General features: G+C 39.7%; 1 protein-coding gene across 1 annotated transcript in view; it reads left to right on the forward strand.

Moving 5' to 3' along the window:
- Positions 1-21825, forward strand: part of TRAK1 (trafficking kinesin protein 1) — a 131963-nt gene that overhangs the window by 6402 nt on the left and 103736 nt on the right. The window contains exon 2 of the mRNA XM_044677928.1: positions 16824-17018. Within this exon, the coding sequence (XP_044533863.1) occupies positions 16824-17018 (195 nt within the window). The remainder of the gene's footprint in view (positions 1-16823; positions 17019-21825) is intronic.

Consider the following 21825-nt stretch of genomic DNA (forward strand, 5'->3'; position numbering starts at 1 on the left):
TTCCTTCCTTCCTTCCTTCCTTCCTTCCTTCCTTCCTTCTCTTCTTCCCTCCCTCCCTCCCTCCCTCCTTCCCCCCTCCTCCCTTCATTCCACTTGGAATTCCCAGAGCTCTTCTCTATACCTCTCTTTTGGCTTTGGAGAACTGGTTATATGTTTGCCTGTATATCTCTGATTTTCTTATTTCAGAATGTTAGCTCCTTCAAGTTGGGGGACATTTGGGCCTCATACTACTTTGTATACTTGACATTGGCTAGCCCAATAGTTTGCACATAGTAGAAGACTTGCACGTAATGGGTGTTCAATAAATATTCTTTGTTTCAATTTAATGTTTTCCACTCACCTCTCCTTTAAACCCAGGCTGAGAAATACCCAGAAGGGCTCACTGCTAAAAACTGTACTGCTTGCATAAGCTCACCCAAAATTAGGCTTCAGAATCATTCTGGATTTTCAGGGGAAAGCCTGAGGTAGAGGTGGGATAGGAGCATTTCCCCCTGGAGCAGGAAAATATTCCTTTTTCTTTCCCAATTAATTTGGACAAAGGAGGCTGGACGTCATGTAAAAAGGGCCCTTGTTTTTGCTGGGGTGCTGTGCTTGAGTGCTCTTTCAGCATGGGAGTAAAGAAGTACCTTCTTTCTCAGGCCTTTAATTAATGCTGGCTTGGGTTTCCTGCACTGTCGTTTCCTCAGTTATGTGCCTGGGATGTGTCCTCCTTTTTGCTGCTGCCAAGACTTGTGTCCAGTGTTAATGAAGAGGTTTAACAAATGCTAATTTGCGATGGGCAGCAGATTGTCTAAGGAGACAGAAACAGGTGAAAAGCAGATTGAATTCAGGCTTTGGGGGGGTAGACACCCATCTTTTAGAATGGAGTTATGGGCAGCACATTGGATAGAGTGCTAAGCCTGGAGCTGGGAGGACTTGGATTCAAATCTGGCCTCAGACACTACTTAGCTGTGTGTCCCTGGACAAGTCACGTAGCCCCCGGTTCCCTATCTCTTTACTCTTCTGCCTTAGAATTAATACTAAGACAGAATGTGAGAGTTTTTTTAAAATGGAGATAACGACATGGGTTGTGAAACAGGATTATTGTGCGAGGGTAGTTGCTATAGCAATAGTAATAAAATAGTATTTATCTAGTACTAGGGTTTGCAAAGTACTTCCCATATGTTATCTTATTTCAACAACTCTGTAGCAGGTGTTATCCTAATTCCCATTTTACAAATGAGAAAACCGAGGCTTCCTCCCTTCTGTGGGCAAAACCACTTAAAATTATTGGGAGAGAGTGATAGCAAAAAGAGGTCAAGGCTGAGTAAGAGTAGGAGATGAGCAGTTGTGAATGTGATAAGCACAAGAAGAGCCACTTACAGAAACTCTCCAGCTTGACTCTGTTCCCCTCTTTCCTCTGCTCCATCGCCTTGCCAAGCTCGTCTTCTTGCTGCTCCTTACACACATCACTCCTCCTGCCCTGACTGTCCACCGTGTTTGGAGGGCTCTCCTGCCTTTTGGAATCTTCCTCTTCTTTCATCAGATGGTACTAAAAAACCAAAACAAAACCCTTACCTTCCATCTTACAATCCATACTAAGTATCAGTTCCAAGGCAGATGTGTTTAATTTTTTCCTTTGTAATAATGAAAAAGAATCATACAAAACTAACCAACAAAGCGATCCTGTCTGACAAGGTATCCCATATTTCCTACCCACAATCCTCCATCTCTCTACCACAAGGAGGAAAAGTGCATTTTATCATGTTTAGTAGGAAAACTATTGGCCATTGCAATTAGAATTGGGCTTCCTTTTTATTGTTATTTTCATTTGTATTATCACAGTTATTGTGTCTATTATTTTCTTGACTCTACTTTCTTCATCCTGCATGAATTCATACTTAGCTTTTTACCATATTTATTCTTTTTATGGTACCATACCATTATTTAGAAGAAGTATGGAACAGCAAATAGAGAGCTGGCTTTGGATTCAGCAAGCCCTGGTTCAAGTTCAAGATCTAGTGGCAATCTGTGCAGTAAAAGGATTTTTCTCAAGGGGAGTCATACCAAGAAATGATAGGTCTAGCCCACAGAGAAATTTGAATAAAATTAAGGCATTTTCTGGAATTAAAGTTTGAGGCATCTATAGTTAGTGCAGAGCCTGAAGTCTGGAAGACCTGAATTCAAATCCATCCACATTTGGTTAATAATTATAAAGCATTAATATTATTATTATAGTGAATTAATATTAATATAGTGAATTATATATATAATTATTATTATTATAAAGCATTTAGCACAGTGCTTGGCACATAGTAGGTGCTATAGAAATATTTATTTCCTCCCCACCTACAAAAGAGAGCCATTCTAGTCCTAGTGCCCTTTAACTGCCTCTAATATAGATAATAATATGGATAATAATTGTACCCATCTCTCAGATCAAAGATCAGACAAGATTATACATTATACACACATGCATATATCCATACGTGTGCAGAGAGAGTGAGAGAGAGATAAAGCACTTTGCAAATCATCACAAAAAGAATTATCGACAACTAGGCTTTTATTACTTAAGTCTTTTAAAAACTCATTTGTTCACTTCTTGCCTCTCGCTTTTTGTTGATTTCCTGCCACTGTCTGTTTCATTTCTCCTGATTCCCTTGTCCAGTTGTCATCCATTTGATTTCCCTGACAAGCATCCAGTCAATTGAAGTTCTCTAGTTTCTGTATCTGACATGGGCTACCTTTTGCCTGGATTACTGAAGTTGCCTATTAACTCATTTCCTTTCATCTATTATAGAATGGTTTAATGCTTTAAAAAAATAACTCTGACTCAAACAGTACAAGCTTAAGACCTTTTGGTGGCTCATTGCTCATTGTCTGCTGAATAAAAGTAGACTCCTTCACTTATGTTCAGAGCCTTGAGTGACTTGATCCTTAGTCCCTCCACATGTTCCCTTCAGTCAAAGCAGACTTTGGATTTTCCCTTTGCCACTTCCTTTTCCTCTCCATAAATCCTACCCTTTCTTCAACATCTACTTCAACTCCCCCCTCTTTTAGAAAGCTTTTCTTCTCCCTTCTCCAAAGCTAGATGACGATGATGTCTCCTTTCTCTGATTTGTGGGTATAATATTTTGTGTGCATTTTTTATGATTTTTGCCCTTTGCATCCCCAAAACTTTGAAGAATGCCTAGCACATAGGAATCTGACAATAATTGTTAATTAAGTGCCTACCATGTGCCAGAAACTGGGATGCAAAGAAAGGTGAAAGGCAGTCCCCAGCTCTCAAGAAGCTCATAGACTAAGGGGGGAGACAACAAGTGAACAACCCTGTAGGAACAAACTACATACAGGATAAATTGGAAGTAATCGACAAAGGGAGTACATTTGAATTAAGAGGGAACAGAAAATTTCCTGTAGAAGACAGAATTTTAACTGGAACTTAAAGGAAGCCAGGAGGCAGAGATGAGGAGGGGAAGCACATTCTACCCAAAGTACCTGGAGCCAAGAGATGGAGAGTTTTGTTGATGGAACATCCGTTGTCCCTGAATTAAAGAGTATGTTGTGGGGAGGGTAGCTAAGTCCTCAGTGAATAAAGAGCTAGGCCTGGAGAAAAGGAGGTCCTGAGTTCAAATTTGACCTCAGATACTTCCTAGCTATGTGACCCTGGGCAAGTCACATAAACCTAGGTCCCTTACTACTCTTCTGCCTTGGAACCATACTTAGTATTGATTCTCAGAATATATATATATACATTTTAAAGAGCATATGGTAGGGAGAAAGCTATAAGAAACCTAGAAAGGTAGAAAGGGTACTACAAGTAAGGAAGGGCTTTGAATGCCAAACACAGGATTTTATATTTGATCTTAGGGCAATAGGGAACCATGGGAGTTTATTGAGTAGGGAGTAATGTGGTCAGATCTTGCCTTAGGAAAAGCTTCCTAAATATTCATTGACTATTTAAATCACAGATCCTTGAATACTGAAGTTAGATGGTCCAGGGCCTCTTTTTTCTTGTTTTTCTCTGTAAGTCGCCTAATGGAGTATATGTAGCCAAGGGGGCAGTCACTGGTTTGTTAAACTTACTGTATTGCACAAGGCTGAACTTTTAGCCTCCTCTTGGCTAACTCCTCTTTGGAAAGAAGCTTAGTTAAGTGATAATCTTGGATTCACAGTCTTTTTCTAAGGTAAGTTTGCCTTTCATTTTGAATCCTTTACATTTTGTTAAAGCTATTTTTAGTCCAGGTGGCATTGTTCTCTTTTAAAGAGCGGGGGACAAGGCACTAGCTCAGAATAGACATTCCTGAAAACTTTCTATTGAAATATCTTTTTCTATTCTGTTGGTGTGGCTTTGTGGAAAGAGCACTGGGTTTGTGGTTAGAATGTAGGATTTCGAAACACGACTCTGCTCCTTTCTACCCGAGCAAGCTTGGTTAAGTTACTTTACCTCCTCTGGGTCTCAGTTGTCTTATCTGTAAAATAAGGGAGTTGGGCCAGTTGATGTCTAAATCCTAAATCAACTCTCAATCCTATGAATGCCAGAAAAAGGAGTTGATCTTTTTGCTTGACTGTCATCTTTCTCCTCTTTCCCTTCTTCCTCCCCTACTTTTTTTAAAAAAAATAACTTAGCTCATTCTTCCTTTTTGTTTCTTGAACTTGAAGTTCAACAACTTGAAAGTACTAAAGAAAGGACATAACTAAAAATATTCCTTTGGTTCTGCTTTTGAGAGTGAGGAGGAAGGAAGAATGGAAAATGGCAGCATCAAGAGCCACAAGTCGGATCAAATAGAAAAGAGACAGATGTGGGCAATAGTGTAGAGGGCTTGGGTTCAGGTCCCAATTTTGCTACTCACTAACTGGGTTCCAAATTCAGGATCCTTTCGTCAAAGACCTAGCGCTGGAAGGAACTTTAGAGCTGTCAGTCCAGCTTCCTCATTTAAAGAGGAGGTTGCCCAAAGGAGGTTAAGCAAGCTGCCCAAGGTCATACAGGATGGATATTAGAGGTGGGATTTGAACTCAAGTCCTCAGCCTCAAGGACCAATCAATACTCTGTACCGTACCATGCCTACACAAATCCCTTAGCTTTTCTGGATGGACCTCAGTTTTTTCCTTGGTGAACTGGCTAAATGAAGTAACATTTGCTGTTTTTGTAGATCATTCCCCCAATTTTTTTTCTATAAGTGGGTTGTCATATTTAAACAATGAAAAATATTTCCCCAGGGCACTGTACCTTGAGGTTATATTACTTTGTAGTGAGTTTCAGTGGACGCTAGATGGCAATATCAGCCGCCATGTATTGTTTGGTAGGAGAGCTTGGCTTCCTTGCAGATGGATATACTGTGAAAATAAAGTGAACCACAGAGATAAGCTCGCTCTCTCTGTTTCCATTTTTGGGAAGGGGCCACAAAGCTTTTCCAGGGATCTTATACTGAAGGCAACATGACAGAGTAGAGAGATTATGGGACTGCGACCAAAGTAGCTCTGGGATCTTGACCAAATCATTGGGACCAAGCTCCAGTGACAAGGTCATTCTGCCTTTGAACTTAGAGGATCTTGGTTCAAATTCTGTCTATGCCACTTCTTACTACCTGTGTGACTTTGGGCAAATCTCTTCACTTCTCTGAGCCTCAGTTTCCTTACCTATAAAATGAAGCAGTTGGATTAGATATGACCTCCAGGATTCCTTTCAGCTTCAGAGCAGATAGATAGATATCCTATGATCTTATGATTTAAAATATGTGGATCCCCAGTTTCCTGATTTTTTTCAACCCTTACCTTCCATCTTCAGCCAATACTGTGCATTGGCTCCAAGGCAGAAGAGTGGTAAAGGCTAGGCAATGGGCAATGGGGGTTAAGTGACTTGCCCAGGATCACACAGCTGGGATCTCTATCTGAGGCCAGATTTGAACCGAGGACCTCCCGTCTCTAGGCCTGGCTCTCAATCCACTGAGCTACCCAGCTGCCCCACTTTCCTGCTTCGTAAAACTGACTTGATCTTGTCTCTCCCTTTATTTCCTATAATTCTATGAACTCTTGGTAAACTCTGATAATTCTTTTTCAGAGATGTTGCTAGAATTCTTTTATATTATTAAGTCAGAGGCCTCTGTTCCTGTTGGGTTCTATTAGCAGACATTGTAACATATCTAAAAGCAGGTAATAAATGTAGTCTTAGTCAATCTGAGCTTTAGAAATGTTAAGAGACTTGCCCAGGGTCATACACCTAGGAAGTATCAGAAAAAGGACTCCCAACACTCCTTGCCAAAAATCCTAACTCTCTTCTCTACCATGCTATCTCTCCTTCTTTTAGATCTTATATATGTATACATATGTCTATGTGTACATGTGCATGTATATTGTATACATGTATTTTCCCAACATTCCCACCGTAAGAAGTGCCCTCGGAATAAAATGGTATTTTTTTTTCCTGTGGGAAAAATTCTTAAGACAGAGTATGGGGTATAATGAAGGATGAGATTGGAATAATAGTATTATCCATTATCAAATAAATGTGCCCCCCTTGATCGGTGATGATGGTGTTTATAAGCACCAGTGGTGGGACATAAGTGTTGAGTTGTTTTTATGTAGTGGTGACAGAATGCACTGAACCATCTCCACTGACAGATGGAAGCAACAGCTTTGTCCTCATTAGCATCAGCTGCCTTTTTCCTTCGTTTAACTATAATACTCTGTGTTTAAAACAAGTCGAGATCACTAATTTTATGTAATTGACTTATTAGTGTATTTTATCCAGGAAATGGATGGTTCTTAGCGTTATCACGCTCTAAGTTGTCATTTACAAGTCACCAGAGCCATCACTGGTAGGAAGCAAGAAGGACTTTGCCCTGGTCACTGATGTCTGAGGGGCTGAACTTTACAAAGCATTTCTCTCAAAACAACCCTGTGAGGCAAGTAGTATTAATGTTATTACCTTCGTTTTACAGTCGAGGACTTTCCAAGTCAGAGTGTCAGAGCTGGAATGTGATTCTAGGCCTTTCGGATGTTTCCCATTCTCCCATCTTTGTTGCCCAGACGATTGATTTTTACTCTTTACAAATGAACTGTCAGAAGTAAAATCCGTATGATGTTCAATGCACTAGAACTTTGCTTTGGCATGATCTGTTAGAAGAACAAATTGGTTCCAAAATGCCTTGTCTTGGCTCTTATCCTAGGCAGTTTAAAAATGCCAGGAGAACCTAGTTATGCTGTCTGCCTCATCTGTAATGCAGTCGGCATGTGCTCTGAACTTAACTGTCTACAGTAATATTGTTGTGTATTTGCTTCTTTTGTGGATCATACGATCATAGTTTTAGAACTGAAAGAGACCTGAGAGGTCACTGGATCTAACTTCCTCATTATTTTCAGATGAGGAAACTGAGGCCAAGAAGGGTTAAATCAACAAGCTTTTATTAAGCAACAACTGTGTGCCAGTGCTAATAAACTGTGGGATACAAAGAAGGGCCAAAAAGGGCAAGATGAAGGGGGTGCTATCCTCAAGAAGCTGCCAGTCTAATGGAAGAGGCAATGGAAAGCAACATGCAGGCAATTTTTGTTCAAGCACACCTACATAGAGAGGATAAAATGGAAATAACCACAGAGCGAAAGCACTATTATCATTAAGGGGGAAAGAGCAAAGTCTCTTAAGCTGAAAAGTGTCAGAGGTGGGATTTGAACTCCTGAGTCCAAACACAGTGCCCTAATCCATGGAAGAGAAGTCCTTCCAAAACTCCATTAAAAAAACCAACAACTCACCAATGGCTCACTCATTGAGGTAAAGAGCAGGGATCTCTGCCAGGGCATTTCCTATCCTTCTACAATGTGACTATTCTTCCTGATAATGAGGCAATAGGTAATAAAGAAGAACAAAAAGAGCCCTTTCTATGGGAATATCTCTTAACCACAGAATCATTTTCCCACCATCCTCTTTGTTAATAAAAACAGAACACAGCCTTCCAGTAGAGTTCCATAGAATGAGCATGACAAGTCTGATCTGGTGTGGTGTTTGCATTTCATTATTCACATTTAGTCCTTTGTAGCCCTTCCACCTTCCCTTTTCTCCTCTCCTTGGCTCATTGAGAAGCCTATGGAAAAGTAAAACTTGCTATTACTTAAATTGGCCGGCCTTCCTGAGACCCTGATCACACCCCTGGTCTCAGCTGCATTCCCTAGACACTAGGAGATTTGTCCTCTTTCATTTTGACTCTCCTTTAGATCAAGGAAGTATTCTATATTATCCGGTTTCTTTCCTTGAGCTAGGAGTCTTTCTTTTTCCTCTAATCTATCAGAATGATCATTCCTATTCCCAGGACTTTGTTCTTGTCTTGGCTGGTCATATAGTTGACCCACATAGGGAGGATCAGATTTCTGGCGCATTTTAAGTGATATCCGTTTATTTGAACTCTTCCCGGCTTCTCTGTAGCCTCGTATCTCTAGTTTGCATCATGCATCGGATTCTCTGGATTCTGGTTTTTGCAGATTTGCATCAGGGTCTTGGACAGCAGGGCCCTGTTCTCTCAACAGAGTCTTCTGTTGTTTGGATCCTGCTTTCAAAGATGATTGTGCTGCCCTCTCATTTTCAAGCCCTTATCCTTTGTCTTGGGGCAATCTTCTAATCTAACTTGTTGGGGAATGATCAGAATCCTTTTTATTCTCACCCTGGGAGGACATTCGGGAGCCCAGGCATGCTTTCTAGGTAGGCCTAGGACGTTTCTTCAATGCCAAGATCAGACAAATTGTTTTTCTTTTCTTTTCCTTTTTTTTCCAACTTGGTTTTTCTCTCCCAGCTACTCAGGTGCTTTGAAATGAAGGAAGAGAACCCAGCATGGAACAAAATAAGATACTGATTGTCTTTGTCTCACTTCCAATTCCCCTCTACACCCACCAGTTTCACTGGAGTATTGTTCCTATTGGGCACAGTGTGGAAGAAAGACTGGGCATATTTCTTTCCTTGGTCTCTGTTTCATTAGTGACTCTTTGCTAAACCCCAGGTGAGTTGTGGGAGATGGGGAAGTAGGAGAAGAGAAATTTTTGTAATCTGCGCAAGCTTGAGACTTCTCTTTCTTCTCATGCACTTTCTTCAGTGATAATAATAATAGCAGCATTTATGTTTTAAATTTTGTGGAGCACTTTGCACATTATCCTCCTAGTATTACTAGGAAGTAGATGGTGCTATTTTTATCCTCATTTTACAGTTGAGTAAACTAAGGCAGGCAGAGGTTAAGAACACAGCTAGTAAGGATCTAAGGTCACATTTGAATTCATGTTTTCCTGACTCCAGGTCTAGAACTCTATTCACTGTGCCACCTCACTGCCAGGGCTTTTGGTGTAAAATAATGGTTGACTTATCTGAGGAACCCAAAAGGGAAAATCCTTACTGCTGGAATGTTTACTGAATCTGGAGTCTGAGGGACCCAAGTTCAAGGTCTAGCTCTTGAAGAGGATAGACTAAATAACATGGAAAGTCTCTTCTAGTTCTGTTTAATTATCCTATGATCTCTGCTCCTATGATCTTCTTATACCCTCCCTTACCCTCAAAAGTCTGGCTCTGGAATCATGCTCATCATTTGAGACCCAGCTCAAATGTCATCTTCTCCCTGACGCCTGTTCTGATATCTCCTTTTCCTGAACTCTCATGAGGCTTCTCCTGTGTTTCTCAAAGGGACATATTATCAACTGCCTATTGGTCATTCCAAATTATTTGTCCCATTGGCATCTCAAATTCAACATGACCAAAATGGACCTTGTTATCTCCCCCACCCCCAATCTTTTCTTCTTTGGAACTCCCTTATTACTCTTGAGTACCACTATCATAGTAGTCACAGAAGTTTGGAACCTTAGTTCATTAGCTCCTTGTTCCCATTCATCCCACATATTCAGAAAGTTGTCAGTTCTTGTAATTTCTTTCTCTACAACATCTTTCACATCAATCTTCTCTTGTTCATTCACACAGACACAACTCTAGTTTGGCCCTTCATCAATTCTTGCCTGGGTTATTGCATTAGTCTTCTAACTAATCTTCCTTCTTCAAGTCTCTCCCTATTCTAATCTATCTTCTACACACTTGCCAAAATTATTTTCCTCAAGCATTAATAGGATTAAAAGAGCATTAAAAAAGCTATGTTATCTCTACAACTCAATAAACTCTCATAGTTCCCAATTATCACCTCCAGAATCCAATATGAAGTCTTTGTTTGGTATTTCTACCTTTTCAGTCTTCTTAGATTTTTCTCTCCTTCATAAACTTTGTGATCTAGCTATAGTGACTTACACACTGTTCCTCATCCATGACACTTTGTCTCTCATTTCTGAACCTTTGCAATGGCTATCCTCCATGAATGATCAGTTCCCTCACCTTTACTGCTTGGTTTCCATGGCTTCAACTCAAGGCATTTCCTGGTCCTCTCAACTGCTAGTTAGTGCCTTCTCTTCTATGGATACTTTCCATCTACCCTGTGTATATCTTGTATATGTCTACTTAGATGTTTCCTTTACTAGAAACATTTCCAGTTTATTTACATAGTTTTGTGTGCTCTCTTTTTGCCTCTAGTACAATGCCTGCTATGTTGTAGGTGCTTAAGAAAAGCTTCTACACTGATTTGGCCCCAGGAGTTAATTACTAACCTGGAATTTAACTACTTCCTCATGTGCCTGGTGGCTTCTTTTGGGGTTTAAGGTTTGAGAGAGTGCTAGTTAGCAGTGGGCTTCTCTTCACTGAGCTGGAGAAGAAGGAAATGGAAAACCACTCTGGTATTATTGCCAAGAAAACACCAAGTGGGGATCATAAAGACTCAGACACAACTGAACAACAGTTGCCTTTATTTAGGTTTTCTGCTGAGATTCTAGTATTTGGTCCTTCCCTAGTTTCCTAAAACTATCTCCTTTCATGGAAGACTCTTCTTGTTTTGTTTTCCCTAAGAGAGGCACTATTGCTTAGCCATCCCTACCTTTCTTCAGAATCATTATATTCCAGGCATTGCTTTAGTTTCTTTTCACCCTTCACCCTGTGTTCTTTTACCATTTCCTCTCCTTACATAACTTCTCTGGTTTTCTGAGCCCTGATGCCAATTGCCTCTCTCTTTTCCCTTTCCCCTCCTTGTTCCATGAATCTATACTATTCCCCCTCTACTTTCCCTTGCCAGTCTCTAGGTTCCTCTGTAGCATTCCCAGTTTTGCAGGAATGCTTAGGGATCCTCTCATTTCTCTTTCCACTACAAATGCCATTCCACCATCACTGAACTCTACATTTCCCAGTGCCAGCCTCTTTGCTAGCTGAGAATCTCTACAGAAAATGATGTTTCCCCAGTAACACAGGAAGAAAGCCTGAAAACCCCAATCCAGCTGCTACTTAATGTGCTTAAAAGCTTGACAAGGAGTTGCAGCCATCATAATTCTGCAGCAAAGCTCCCACTACCTGACAGATCTCATCTGGGATGCTGTAGGTTTTGTGAAGACTAAATCTTGGCTCGGATGCCTTGGCTATGGTCTGCCATAATGCCAGGCAAAATCATGTGGATTTCTGGGTGAGAGGCATCCCCATCCCAGACTCTTTCATGGAATTCAGTTCAAGAAGCATGTGTTAAGCTCTTCCTGTGTGAGTAGGCACTGTGCTGAGCACTGGAGATACAAAGATAACAATGACCATCCTTGTCCTCAAGGAGCTTCCATTTAATGGATTAAATATAGTAATGCTGATGATGATAACAACTAGCATTCCTATGGTATTTGAAGGAAGCCTTTGCATCTTTTAACTCATTTGATCCTATGAGGTAAGGACTGTTAGTCTCCTCATTTTACAGATGAGGAAAGTGAGTCAAAGAGAAGTGAGGTGACTTGCCTAGTGTTACACAGGAAATATTTGAGGCAAGATTCCAACTCGGGTCTTTTGGATGCCAAATGAGAATCGTCATCATAGTAATGCCTGACGTTTATATACAATCTGAGATTTACAAAACATTTAATGATTTCATTCAGTTCTTAGTAATATCACTCTTAGGTGAGTAGTGCAGACAATTTTATCCTTAGCTGGGGAAAAAGGCATTGACAGGTCAGGAACAATTATAACAGCCCTTAAAGCTTTAAGTCATTTGCCCAAGGTTACTTGACTAGGAAGGGTCTGGTGGGGTTAGGCTTCCAACTCATATCTCTCTTGACTCCACTTCCAGAATTCTTTCAGATGAACTATTGCCCTGCCTGTATAGGGCATATGAGAAAATGAAGGATAATAGGAAAAAAAATGGTGATCACTGGAAGATTCAGGGAAGGCTTCAAGGAGGTGGTGGAACAAAACAGAACCTTGAAGGAAAAATAATGTTTTCTGAAAGACTGGGTTGAAGAAAGGCATTTTGGTGATGGGGACCAGTGGGAATGTCCAGAAACAAGAGCGAGGCAGTTGAGTTTGATGTCTGGTTTGACTCAAACATAAAGTGTATAAAGGTCAATAATGAGTCCTAAGGCTGGAAGGGCAAGTTCTAGACTGAATGTGGAGGTATTAAATGCCAGGCTGGGGAACCTGTATTTTATCCTAGACGACAGACACTTGGGAGCCACTGAAGGTTGGTAAGCGTAGGAGTGACTTTGTCAGACTTATGCCTTGGGAAGATTATTTTGTTAGATGTGTCAAGGATAGATTGCAGAGGGTGGAGACTGGAAGTAGAGACCGATTAGGAAGCTATCACAATAATGTAGGTGAAGAGAGAAGAGAGCCCAAGTTATAGTGGTGGCTAAATGAATAAAGAGAAAGAGACATGTATGAGAGATGTCATGGAGATAGCATACCTCTCAAAAACCCCAACAACTTGCCAAACTATACCACTAATAATTCCTATCATATTCATGCGTTCAAATTTGGCCTCACCCACTTCCTACCTGTGTGACCCTAGGCAAGTCACAGCTCCATTTGCCTCCATTTCCCCATCTATAAAGTGAGTTGGAGAAGGAAATGGAAAACCACTCTAGTACTTTTGCCAAGAAAACTCCAAACGGGACCACAGAGTCAGAAATGAATGAACAACACTAAAACGAAAGACAGGATCACACCTTACCTTTTATTGTATTGGATCATAATGGAGGATTGCCCTTCTTTCTGAGAGGGGAATCGGAAAAGGCTTTCTGGAGGATGTAGCAGTTGAGCTGGTCCTTAAGAAATAATTGGTTATTCCTCAGTCTCCTAGCCCGGGTTCCTAGGGTCTGCTCGTGGCATTCCTGGTGCCTTAGGTGATGCTGTTCTTATTATAGGGGCTCACTACTTGCTGGATGGAACTTCCATTCCAGAAGAGCACTCCCTGAGCCACAAGCAATAGGCCCAGAATTAGAAGAACAAATATAGAGAAAAAATGCATTTACTTTATGATAACCGAATCTCTGGAGTCAACCTAGGAGATTTTAGAGAAAGTGATACCTCCTTGGCCATGCCTTACACTGTAAATAGGTTGACCTTCAGCACAGAGAATGTGAAAGGAGGAATCAAATACCAGCTTGGTTTTTCTTGATGAATCTGGCAATGGGACAGAATCTTTGTGTGTGACAGTATTACTGGGCAAGAGAAAATCTCTCCCTCTCTCACACACGTACATACATGCCTGCACTCACAAAAGTTAATTTTTTAACGCTCCGTCCCCCAAACAAAGGCCCCCCCAAACAGTCCAACTATTGAGCCCATTTTTGCCCCTGGGAGCTTCCTCCCCATGGAGATGTGTCTGTTTACACTTCTCGGTGTCCTGGTGACAGAGACTGGCACTGCTTTGGAGAGGTTGGACTTGGGTGGAGCTGACATGGTCCAGCTGCCCCATCCTATCACGAGGCTGGCTTTGTTCACTCTTGAGCCAGAAAAATTCCCACTGATGGATGGCGGCTTCTTGCTCCTGGGTGCTCTTCTGACATTTTATAGAGACTTTCTGGTCCTGGTAATTCATTCAAGAGGTTGCCTTTAAGTTTTCTTTTTTAGGAAATGTGTCCTTCAGACCCAAATAAAACTAGAGAAACTAATACGTTAAAATTTCTTAGAAAACATTTGGTTTGTTGTTCATTCTGAGCATTCTCTTACCATTCCCAGCGCCCATCCTCCCAGTGTTGGGAAGAGGCAGAGGAAGAAATATGAGACATCACCTGCCATTGACTTGGAGAGCCGCCTCACAGTCTTATGGCTGTGACATGACTACCTGTCTTTGGCCTTCCAAAGTTAGTATGCTATTTTACAAACGTCTAATCGTACCAGAATCACTGAACCTCCCTGGGCCTCAGTTTCCTGTAAAATCTAAGTGTTGGAGCAGGTGACCTGAGATCCCTTCCAACTCTAGGTCCGTGACCCTGTCATTCTCAAATCTCAGGTGATTTTCCTTCTTTTTTGAAAATTGGAGATTACCTGGATGGCCTGTGGGTGCCCTCCAGAGTTTTGTACTGCCACCATATTTAACCAAGTGTTTTGGGAGGTGATTTACTTCCTAATTAAATATATGTTCTAATTAGGTTAATACAAAGATAAAAAAGCTTTTCCTTTTTTCTCTCCTTTTAGGGATTCGGGAGCCTTTTAGTTCATTTTATGTAGTACAGCATTTAACATGTCATTGAACATTTGAATGGAAGAGAGCAAAATAGAGCTGATTTCAGATGGCGTGATAGGAGCTTATGCCTTTAAAGTTCTCCTATTTGATTAGCCAAAACCCTGTATTTCTAACCTAAAATAAACCTGGCCCTTGGACCCAAATAAGGTTGGGCTAGGTGACCTCCAAGGTTTCTCCAAGGTCCTTGTCTAAATCTGTGATCTAATGATTAAAGTTGTCCTTCCAGATTACCTATGAGATATTTCAGATATGTCGGTGGGCAAATAGGTGGCACAAGGATGAGAATGTTAGATCTGGAGTCAGGAAGACCCATCTTTCTGAGTTCAAATTTGACTTCAGACACTTACTAGCTCTGTGACCCTGGACAAGTCACTTAATCTTTTTTGCCTCAGTTTCCTTATCTGTAAAATGAGCTGGAGAAGAAAACAGTAAATCACTCCAAGATCTTTGCCAAGAAAACACAAATTGGGATCATGAAGAATTGGGAACAACTGAAAACAATAAACAGCAACAAAAAATTGTTTCAGTAGAATTCTAGTTCTAGAGGCGAACTGCTAGTCAATAATATCAGTAAATTTTCTTTCTATTTGTATGTGTATTACCAGCATATAACATATTGCCTGGCACATAGTAAGTGCTTAATAACGGACTGACCATTAATAATAATTAAAATAACTGGCACATATAATAATGTAAGCTTTGCAAAGTTTAGACACATTAACCGGGTGAGGTAAGTATGATTATTGTCTCCACTTAAGAGAGGATAAATGATTTTCCCACGGTCACATGGCAAGTAAGTGTCAGAGGTGGGATTAGAGGTCAGACCTTCCTAACTCCAAGTCTAGTTCTCTATCCACTAATAACAATAATATCAATTTGTAATCAGCATAACAATATGGTAATAACATATAACAAAAAATAAAATATATAAAATAATACAATATATCATTTATCATTAATCAGTTATCTAGGGTACATATAAAGATATATATCTATATCTATCTATCTATCTATCTATCTATCTATATATATATACACATACACATACACATATACATATATAGCTTAGATTATTAAGGGAGAGTTCAAATCTGACCTCTGACACTTATTAGCTATGTGATCCTAGACAAGTCACTTAACTCTGTTTGCCTCAGTTTCCTCATCTATAAATAAGCTGGTGAAGGAAATGGAAACCACTCTAGTATATTTGCCAAGAAAACCTCAAACAAAGCATTACACATGAGTAATAGACCATACAACAACATATGTTAAATTATATGTGATATATGAAAAATATTAATAACAACAGATAATAATAATTAGGGATACAGGCTGGTCAAATGATTTCTTTGGCATAAGGAACACTCATTTGAGGTAATTCCTGCTACCAATTCAAGTTAGCACCTTCTCTATAACTTATAGTCTTAAGGAATTGCCTTGAGCACTGGAGGGTTAGGTGGCTTTGTCAGGGTCATACTGTTAGGAGGTATCCGAGGCAGAATTCTAACCCAGATTCAAGTGAAAGGGCAGCGTTGCTCATGTAAGCTGGAATTGACATCTAGGAGAATAATAAAATATGGCAGCAACCTCCAAGGAATTTACAAAGTCCTTAAGGGACATGCCAAAATACTCAGCAGATAGTGAATAGGAATAGCTATTTTGAGTAAGCCATGCTGGTAGTCTCTTAGTAGAAGTAAAATAGAAAGAATGTTCATGGAAGCACAAGACTGTAGGGTATTATAGCTGGAAAAGACCGTAAGAATCATTTAAGCCAATCTCCATCTTATTTAGCAGATGAGGAAACTGAGTCTCAAAGAAGTTTTATGGCTTATGCAAGATCATACAGCTAATTATTTCCCAAGCAGAAATGGGTCATCCTTGGTCATCTTAAATCTTTTTTTATGCTTTCCAATTTTTTTTAGTTTTAAAATTTTTATTTAATTGATTAAGAGAATTTTTCCATGGTTCCATGATTCATGTTCTTTTTTTCTCACGCCCTCCCATAGCCAACACACAATTCTACTGGGTTTTACATGTGTCACTGATCAAGACCTACTTCCATATTATTAATATTTGAATTAGGGTGATTGTTTAGAGTCTGCATCCTCAATCATATCCCCATCGACCCATGTGATCAAGCAGTTGTTTTTCTTCTGTGTTTCTACTCCCACAGTTCTTTCTCTGGATGTGAATAACACTCTTTCTCGTAGGTCCCTCAGAAATGTCTTGGATCATTGCATTGCTGCTAGGAGAGAAGTCCATGACATCTTCTTCAATCTTTCATTTCAGATGTGTGCAATAGTACTGATCTTCCTGAAGTCGAAATCATCAGTCTGCTGGAGGAACAACTGCCCCATTACAAGCTAAGAGCAGATACAATCTATGGTTATGACCACGACGACTGGCTCCACACTCCTCTCATTTCTCCCGATGCTAATATCGACCTAACAACTGAGCAGATAGAAGAGACGCTGAAGTATTTTCGTAAGTGTCCATCCTCTTCAGAATTATTAGGACTCTCCTGTTCTGGTGCCAAAGTTACCAGGAAAGCTGACCACATCCACTTTTAGATGAGATACATACTGGAGATGTTTTACCGATTAGCAAAATCCATTAAAATATTTTATTTTTCAATGAACAAGCATTTATTTTCTCTTCTCCCCTCCCCAACTCAGAAGATGGAAAAAGAATAACAAAGCTGCTTAAAAATATGTGTAGTCAAACAAAACAAATTTCTCCTTTGGCCGTGTCTAAGAACATTTATTTCATTCTGCTTTTGAATCTATCACCTCTTTGTCAAGAGGTCAGATAGTATAGATTAATTAGAATTACGGTTGGTCATTGTGTTGATGAGAGTTCTTAAGTCTTTCAAAGTTATTTATAATGTTGTTTTTAATACATTATTCCTCTGGTTTTGCTCACTTTACTGTATATCAGTCTATGTAAGTCTTTCTAGATTTTTCTAAAATCATTCCCCTTTATCAGTTTCTACAGTATCATAGTATTCTATCACATTTAGCCCTTCATCAATCAATGGGCACCTTTTAAGTTTCCAGTTCCTTGCCACTGAAAAAAGAATTGTGTAAGATTAAAATTAATATCCAATAACTCCAACTATCATATTTTATAAGATTTATTAATAATCACTTGAAGTAAAAGAATTAAAAAGAACAAAAGTAAAAACCTGAGTAAAGAAAAGTTTTCCCAGCCTCATTAGTGGGAAAAGAGAGAAGGGCGAGGTCACACACAAACTTTATCTCCAAAATGTAAGGATGTAACATGAGAAGGAGTGGGAAGCTGGGATTTAGAGTCCTGGGGATCCAAATTCTAATTATACAATTGCTATAAATATTTTGTACATAGGGGTCATTTTCTTCTTGGTTTAATCTCTTTTGGGTCTTGCCTGGTAAGAAGATCAAAGGGTAAGCTCAATTTTTAGTGACTTTTGGGACATAGTTCCATGTTGCTTTTCAGAATGGGTGGACTGATATAGCATGAGTTCTTTCATCTGTGGTGACCCTATTAAAGAAACTGTGCTACGGAATTGAAATAGTCAATCAACAGTATTTATTAAGTGCCTACTATGTGCCAGAAACTGGAAAGACAAATATAGATACCCATCATTTAACATTCATTAAGCACCTACTGTATACCAGCACTGTATAAATTGCTGAGAATACAAAAAAAGAGGCAAAATATAGTCTTTGCCCTCATGGAGCTCATAGTCTAATACAGGAAACAATATGCAAACAAATATAGACAAACAGGCTATCTACAGGATAAATGGGAAATAATATGCAAAGAGAAGCATTCAAATGAAGCGGGGTTGGGGAAGGGTTCCAGTAAATGATGGAATTTGGGTTGGAAACTAGAGAATGAACTAGCCCTTACCCTCAAAGAGCTTACCTCATAAGAAGTCCACAAATTTTGTGTTTAATGTGTCAGTTTAGCTTTGTTGGACTGATTTAAAAATTACGTAAAGGACAAAAGATGGGAAATAGTTGCTTTTGTCACTTTTATTCAGCCAAAAAAGCATCATGTGACTCCTTGGGAATTCTCTTTGCAAGTAGGGTTCCTTATCTGAGAGCTCTCCAGTGCGTGCATAAAATAGAATATATGAAATATTCTAATTGTCTATACTTAACTTGAAAACTCCACTAAATGCATCCGTTGTGTAGGAGGATCACAATGCTATTTGGTCTAGGATATAGGTTGGCTTAGAACACTTTACGTATGGTTTCAGTGTGCTTGGGATAGCTCTCCTAGTCTCAACCCAGGAGTTTGAATGTGTAGACAATGCCACAGCAGGCAAGCTCTGGTTTGCTGTTGTTAACAGCAGTGTTATAGAAAAGCATGAAGAATTTGTGATTTTTGCCAGTATGGAGAATTCCTGGTGTGAGGACTCCTTCCACCAAAGCAGATCCCAACTCAGCTCTGTCTCAGTACGGTAGCGTCAAACTCAAATAAAACTAGGAGCCTCTTAACCAAACACGAGGATCCCTGTGGGCTGGAAAAACCACATATTACCATTTTATATGCTTTACTGTATTTTTATTCATGTCATTAAATATTCCCCAGTTATGGTTGGTCCTGGGGCACTTGGGAGTATCGTAGGCTTCCTTTTTGACAGCAAGTCCCAGGGAGCGACTTGAGACACAATGAACTGAGAGCAACCGTCAAACTTCTCCTTTGCTGAGGAACAATAAATTATCCTTCCAGTGCTGTGTTATAAGTTCTGCTGCAACCCTTTTTCCTTCATCACAGATTGGAATATTCTTGGTATTTGTGGCCAGCTGGAAATTCTACATTTGATTTTAATGTTTTTAAGCATCAGAAAGTGGGATGTGAACCCAAGTCTTACACAGAACTTTATTTGCTATGCCTTTCTCCCCTCTTAATTTAAGTATTCATATGATGATATTTAGAATAATTAGTATATATCATAATGTATATGCCAGTATAAATGGCATGATATTAGATTGAGGGGCCAGCCACGGAATCAGGAATACTTAGATTCATGGCTTTGTTTTGGCTGTGTGGCCCTGGGCAAGTCATCTATTTTTTCTAAGTACAAATATTCTTTCTTCTGTATCATTCGCCATCCATACAGATCCTTGGATGATTATATAAGTTTTCCTGATGAACCTGATCTTCAGTGGTAAAGGGAGTTTCCATTTTGGGACTTCTCTTATGGCTCTGAGATTTTACAAGTCCAGAGACTGAACTCCCAACCCCCTCCTCAGAATTCCTCCCCTCGATCATAATGATCAAATTAGAGGATCGTAGACATGGAACTGTCTATGATCCTATAAGATCAAGCCTAAGAGATGAACTCTTTCCTCATGTTACAGATGAGAAAACTTGAAGGCTAGAAAACTTAAATGATTTGTCTATGATTGACGAAGAAGTAGCAATTGAGATTTGAACTCAAATCTTCTAATGCTATTTTCAGCCATTTTCCCCCCTATATGCCACACCACCTCCTATTATGATTAGCTTATTGCCTAGTGCAGTGATTCCCAAAGTGGGTGCCACCGCCCCCTGGTGGGTGCTGCAGCAATCTAGGGAGGTGGTGATGGCCACAGGTGCATTTATCTGTCCTATTAATTGCTATTAAAATAAAAAAAAAATGATTTCCAGGGGGCTAAGTAATATTTTTTCTGGAAAGGGGGCGGTAGACCAAAAAAGTTTGGGAACCACTGGCCTAGTGTGTTACATTTCTTCAAATTATTTGGATTTTGCTGACTAGAACTTTATGATAATTCAGACCAGAATGGGTTAACAGATAACTTCTGTCCTATCTGATGGAGAAAACACACACACACACACACACACACACACACACACACACACACACACACACACACACACACACACANACACACACACACACACACACACACACACACACACACACACACACACACACACACACAAATTTCCCAGCATCTAAAAGAATCAACTTCAGTGAGATCTATTTACACATGGAATATTTAATTACAAGTGATTCTTTGGAACTCATTAACATGGACCCAGGAGCCCTGCCTGTTCTTGGCAACAGTTGTCAGTAATTAGTTTGTCTGACTCAAATAATACTATGTTGCCCTATAAAACAACACAAAAATTTCTATCCTTCAGTGTGTTTATGAATTCAATAGAAATGTATGTAGTTTCACATTGTTACTTCCAATGAGCTCTTCCTCTGGTTGTTGGCTTGTAGAGAATCAAAAGGCTGTTTAATTGAAGGTGACCTGCGTGTTTTGTCCTTGACATATGCCTCGGATACCTCGTGGGGACAGGAGACCAAGGAGAATGAGTCTGTGCTGGAGCGGAGGAGAATGTAAACCTGATTCTGTAATTTATTAACAATAGAAAGTAGAAAGTGACCTGGGAGACATACAGGAAACAGCTTGCCAGGTCACTCACTCCGCTTATGCTGTCCAGTCTGTCACCAGCAGTTGATAGTTGAGGCAAAACAGGGAACGAAGTCCTCCTTGTTTGACTTTTACTATTTTCTTTTTGCTTTGGAATGTCAAACCCTGGACAAGTCACACGGCCCCTCTGGGCTCTGTTTTTCTTATTTGCCAAATGAGGAGTTTTTGTACTCAATGGCTTTGTGATTCTTTCCAACCCTACATCTGTCATATGTGATCCAGTTTTTCCTAACTGTAAGTATTCTGTCTTCTAGAACATGAGACTCACATTTCTGTATTGAACATAAAAAGCTTTCACAATAAATATGTGTATTTTTATGGGGTAAGTTTTTGCAGTTGCTTCTTTCTCAGACTACTGTTAGGACAATCTTAAATTAATTTCCTTGTGATTTAAACACATAAACAAAAGTCTCTTTTTGTCTACTTCCCAATCACGGGAAAGAAGTGATCATTTCTAATGCCTACCTGAGACCTTCCATTTCTCATGTTACATATTTTACTTTAAAAATAACTTTATCAGTGAAAGAGGATTTTGTGACAGCTACCAGGCAAATCAGAGGAAAATCTGGCTTGTATGTCAGAACTGATAAGACAAAAATCTCTCTCTCCCTTCTTTTCTCTGTGCTGGAGGCACTGTTTTTTTTGTTTTGATAGAACCAGCTCTCAAATAACTATAGCTAAGAAGAACAAAGAGAGTTCTAAGCATCAGATCTGGCTTTTCCCATTTTACTGAATGGTCAAATAACCTTTTCCACAGGGAAAATGAGGGATTCATTCTTTCTTTCTTTCTTTCTTTCTTTCTTTCTTTCTTTCTTTCTTTCTTTCTTTCTTTCTTTCTTTCTTTCTTTCTTTCTTTC

Source organism: Gracilinanus agilis, chromosome 5 (assembly GCF_016433145.1).
Source record: "Gracilinanus agilis isolate LMUSP501 chromosome 5, AgileGrace, whole genome shotgun sequence".
NCBI classification, from domain to species: Eukaryota; Metazoa; Chordata; class Mammalia; order Didelphimorphia; family Didelphidae; genus Gracilinanus; species Gracilinanus agilis.